This window comes from Elephantulus edwardii, unplaced genomic scaffold, assembly GCF_000299155.1.
Source record: "Elephantulus edwardii isolate Elephantulus edwardi_28Jun2011 unplaced genomic scaffold, EleEdw1.0 scaffold00129, whole genome shotgun sequence".
Taxonomy (NCBI): Eukaryota; Metazoa; Chordata; class Mammalia; order Macroscelidea; family Macroscelididae; genus Elephantulus; species Elephantulus edwardii.
This window is the reverse complement of record NW_006399879.1, coordinates 4,608,447-4,613,460: the sequence shown is the minus strand read 5'-3', so window position 1 is coordinate 4,613,460 and position 5,014 is coordinate 4,608,447. Positions and strand designations below refer to the sequence as shown.

Sequence of the window (5,014 nt, the reverse complement as noted above, 5' to 3'; positions counted from 1 at the left end):
ACAAAGGGCCAGCGTGTGGCAGGAGAGGCCTCTGGGTGTGGGGGGGGGGGACTGGAGGACAGCAGTAAGTGCTTTATTTTACTGGCCAGTCCACAGGGAACTCGGGCAACCCACCAGGGACATAGCTGGACACCTGCCTCCTGCAGGATAGAAGGGTGATGGGTGAAGAGCCGGACCTCAGAACCTGCTAGGATAGTTTGACATCGGCCAATGCCCCCAGTGCCCACGAGGGGGTGCTGCTTGTCCAGGCTTTGTCCTCCTGGGCCACGTTTGGGATACTAGGGCGCTCTGTTGGCCTAGTGGTAAGATATTGGTCCACAATGCCTAGGGCAACTGTGGATAATCACCTCCCGTTTGATTTACTGCCTCTGAAAATTCACCAGAGGGTCAGCTTAAGGACACAAGTATCCATGGCTAGCACAAGCTCTGGTCCCCCAGTCTCACTGTCCCCTCTCACAGGCATCTGGGAATCCCGTATTTCCTGCCCTCCGAAGTCCCACAGACACAGAAACAAAAGCACTGGGGTCTCAAGCTCATCACACTGGAACACCCTCCCCCAAGTTGTCCTGGGGACATGGCCTCTCCTGTGTTGGGCAGCTGGTCCCCTCTGTGCCTCCAGGCCCAAGACTACCTTCCTCTGGGACCTCAGAAAACCACCGTTCACTCCACTCCAGGGACCGACCCTCCCTGGGGGACAAACAATACACTGCATCCAGAAGGCAAGAAAGTAACCTGTCTTTAATTTTCTTTTTTGGAGGGTATACCTGCCAGGTTAACAAAAGCAGCCTGCCGCTTTGGGCCGAGACCTTTGGCCACAAATTGGCTGGGCCCTGATATCCAGGCACTGCCCTGGGCACCTGCCCTGTGTGGTGTCCACAAGCACAGGACAGCCACCCAAGACTTGAGACCCATGAACAGTACAAAAAAAAGTCACAAAACAGTATTCATGAATTTCGGTCCCAAGCTTTGAAAGGTAGCAGCCCAGGCTATAAACGTCTAAAGCATTGCGTAAGAAGTGTTAAGTCTACGGCAAATACATCTTGTAAAAACTCAATAAATTATATATATAAACTTGTAACATCTAATAACATCTGAAGCCGTGTGCAGGCCCAGCCTCTGGCTCGAAGCGCCACACTCCGAAGGCGGCAAACAGAACCTGCATGAAAATCCCCACTCGTCTTGAAGTCCAAAATAACGCATCTAGAAAAAAGTCCTGGGGCTGAAATTCCCCCACAAAGAAAAGGGATTCCTCCCAGAATCACCTCGAACAAAAGGATCTTTCAGGCTGTGAGGGGCTGGCTTTGGCCTGGGGGACAGGCAGGCCTGGGGTCCCTGTGCCCCTCGCCCCACGTGCACATTCTTGCAATCCCTGTAAATGTGGCATAAACTTTCTCAGCTGTTAATAAGTTAAAACTTTTAAACTCTCTGCCATTTGGCTGGCTAAAGGCTACAAACATGGCGGGGACGAGGACTCGAGGGTTGATAAATTAACTTTACAAATATACAGTCCAGGTACAATTTTTAAAACAAAACTGTGTTAGCAGATCATTGCTTCCCTTGTGTCTGCCTTGCCCCCCACGGGGCCTTGCCCCCCAGGTCACCTCTCCCACATCCCCAGGACCTTGGGCTTCAGTTGTACCAGCCTTAGCTTCTTCCATATGGACATTTATATATATATCTGTATGTATATATCTCATATACACGGCGCTTATTTATAGAAATATACACTTGTTTCTGGAATAAACCTTTCAGATAGAAGTAAAGGCTGTCCTGCCTTCAGGTACCCGTAATCTCAGTCTCCAGGGGACAGGGTGAAGTGGGAGAGCCTGGAGGACAGGGGGCCTGCCTACTGACACCCCACCCCCCTCCCCGGTGCACGGTGCCACTCCGCAGGCCTCTCAGGGGCTACCTGGCAGGCTCAGCTTTGGGCATCGCCAGGGCTGAGGCCCAAGACAGGCCTGCGTGTGTCCCCTGGGATGGCGGTGGGTGGGGGGCCAGCAAAGAGCAGTCTGGCCCAGCTCCCCACCCCAGGGGGCTCCACAGGGAGCCCCCTTACATTCTACATTTGGTCCCCCTGGAAGGAAGGCCCCTAGGTGCAACAGGCACAGATGGCACAGAGCTAAGGCTCTTGTACAGCAGCGTGGGGACCCCACACCCGAAGGCTGCAGGACACTCCATCACACACACACACACACACACACACACACACACACACACACAAAGGTTCTTTCTCTCTGTCCGTCCATCCTAACTGGGGCCCGGGGGGTCAGTGGGCCCCAGTAGTCGACTGCACAGTGCAGTGGCGAGAGCCAGAGGCCCAGGTCTCACACTGGTGGGGGGCTCCGCCGGGTGGCCCTTCACGTTCGCGGGGTCCCGCTGCTGGGCGGTGCAGGCAGCAGCAGGTCGTGGGCAAACACGGAGTCATCACCCGATGAGCCAGAGCTGGGCGTGTCTTGGCCACCAGGTGAGTACTGTTCGAAGGGCACTGACAAGTCCAAGTACTCCTGTGTGGGCGGGAGTGAGGGTCAGCACTGCAGCCCAGGCCCCCATTCCCACCACTCCCTGGACTGAGGGGACGTGCCCTGTGACCTGAGCCAGCACGGAGCCTGGGGTCTGCACTTACGTCGGTGGACGTCACTGTCAGCACTCGGTCCAGGTCCTCCACCAGCTGCTTGAAGGTGGGCCGCTGGGAGGGCACCGCATGCCAACACTCCCTCATGATCATATATCTGGGGGGGGACAGGCACTCAGGCACCCACACCCAGCCCGCAGGCCAGTGTTCCCCCATCACTCCGGGGAGTGGGGCTACCCGCACCCAGCCCTGGGGGGAGACAGGCAGCTGCTACATCCACGTCCCCCATCACTCAGGAGAGACAGCTGCCCGCACCCTGCCCCGGCCCACCCAGGCCCGTGTCTCCACCATTACTCAGGAAACCCGGAGTGCCCCAGCCCACCCGGGCCCCAGGGGGAGAGTGCCTGGGCCCCAGCGGAGAGACACAGCTGGAACATCCCTACCCTACCCCAGCCCACCCAGGCCCATGCCTTCACCATCACACAGGAGACCCGGGCCACCCACACCCAGCTAGGGCCCACCCGAGCCCTGGGGGAAAGGAACAGCTGGGTGACCTGCACTGTACTCCAGCCCACTGAGACCTGCGTCCCCACCATCACTCAGGAGAGTAGGGTCACCCACATCCTGCCCCAGTCCGCTCAGGCCCTGGGAGAGAAGAACAGCCGGGCCACCCACACCTTGCCCCTGCCCACCCAAGCCCAGGGAGAGGGACAGGGCACTTACAGATCGTGCGTGCAGTTGGCCGGCTTATCCATGCGGTGGCCTTCCTTAAGCAGCTTGAAGAGTTCCTCCACAGGAATGCCGGGGTACGGCGAGCCCCCCAGTGTGAAGATCTCCCACAGCAGGACACCAAAGGACCAGCTGTTGGGGGGGGGCAGGTCAGTGAGTCCGGTCCAGCAGCCCCACCCTGGGGACCCGGGGACCAACAAGGGCAAGCCAGGGCTGAGGATGGACAGACTTGGCGTACACAGTACGGCTGGGACGCAGGCCTGCGGGCTGGGTGTGGGGTGGCTGAGTGCCCCCTCCCTGCAGGTAGAGTCTCACCCCAGATTCCAGCCCACAGATTGCCCCCTTAACCGCCCCCACCCACGAGGCAAACATACACATCACTCTGGTGTGTGTAGACTCGGTCAAAGAGGGCCTCGGGCGCCATCCACTTCACAGGCAGCCGGCCCTGGGGAGAAAGAGGGGAGGGCATTCAGACCAGCTCCCCTGAAGGCCCCTGGGCCCACCTGCCCGGGCACCCTTGCCCCCCACTGCCCCGCCTGAGCTGGGCTCACATTGGTGGTCTTCTTGTAGTAGTCCAAGTTGTGTACATCTCTGGCCAGGCCAAAGTCAGCAATCTTCATCACGTTGTCCTCTGTCACTAGCACATTCCGGGCGGCCAGGTCCCGGTGGATGCACTGGGCAAGGGGACCACAGGCTAAGGATGGACCCCACTCAGCCCAGCGCTGCCTGCACTGGGTCCCCCACAGTCCAGACCACCTGCCTACCCCACCCCAGGCAACCTATTCTGGCTCCCAACCCTGCTGTCACCTCAGGGGAACCTCTGCCCGTCCTCACCTTCTGGGAGGCCAGGTACTCCATGCCCCGGGCCACCTGGTAGGCACAGGACACCAGGTCCTTGAAAGTCAGCTGCTCCTCGGGCAGCTTGCAAGTGTCGAAGGAGTAGTCCATGCCCGGGGGCCGCCGCGCCCGCAAGTACTCTCGCAGGTTGCCCTTGGCCGCGTACTCCACCAACACGTACAAGGGCCCTGCAAAGTCCAGGGTCAGGGTCCAGGAAACAGGCCTGGCCACCCCAACCCACTAGGCCTGTGGAGACCATCAGCTGCAGGCCCCCCCACGTGACAGCAACTGCCACCTATCACCGGTCCACCCGCTACCACCTTGAAGACAGCCCCTGCTTCCCGTCCCTTTCCAACCAGGACGTGCCCCTTCATGCAGCCCCAGCAACATGGCCTCGGACCCCAGCTACCTCTTCTCAGTGCCAGGCCACACCTACCATCTCAGTCCCAGTCACCTCTCCCCACAGCCCAAATTACCGCCTCTCTTCTCCCACCTCTCCCCTACTACCTCTCTCTTCCCATCATCTAACCCCAACATCCCTCCTCCCGCTCTTTCACTTCCACCCCGCACCTACCACCTGTCTGGTCCCCAGTGCCCACTTCTTCCCTCACCTACCACTTCTCCCACCGTGACTCCCTCCTTCAGCCCCCACCCTGCTCACCCCACTCCCACCTACCACCCTACATGCAGACCCCCCAGTGCCCACTCCTCCCCTCACCTACCACCCAGTGCCCGCTCCTCCCCTCACCTACCACCCAGTGCCCGCTCCCCCTCACCTACTGCCCAGTGCCCGCTCCCCCCTCACCTACCGCCCAGTGCCCGCTCCTCCCCTCACCTACCGCCCAGTGCCCGCTCCCCCCTCACCTACCGCCCAGT

At 59.7% G+C, this 5,014-nt stretch overlaps 1 protein-coding gene across 3 annotated transcripts in view; it reads right to left on the bottom strand.

Annotated features, from left to right (window-relative positions):
• Positions 1–2,357: 2,357 nt before the first annotated feature.
• The window catches only part of FGFR3 (fibroblast growth factor receptor 3), a 16,707-nt gene continuing 14,050 nt past the window's right edge, over positions 2,358–5,014 (bottom strand). For all 3 annotated transcript variants that reach the window (XM_006893597.1, XM_006893598.1, XM_006893599.1), the window contains 6 exons: positions 4,136–4,326; positions 3,853–3,975; positions 3,676–3,746; positions 3,296–3,433; positions 2,624–2,729; positions 2,358–2,504 (listed from right to left, as the gene is read on the bottom strand). In XM_006893597.1, coding sequence (XP_006893659.1) covers positions 2,358–2,504; positions 2,624–2,729; positions 3,296–3,433; positions 3,676–3,746; positions 3,853–3,975; positions 4,136–4,326 — 776 coding nt within the window. The remainder of the gene's footprint in view (positions 2,505–2,623; positions 2,730–3,295; positions 3,434–3,675; positions 3,747–3,852; positions 3,976–4,135; positions 4,327–5,014) is intronic.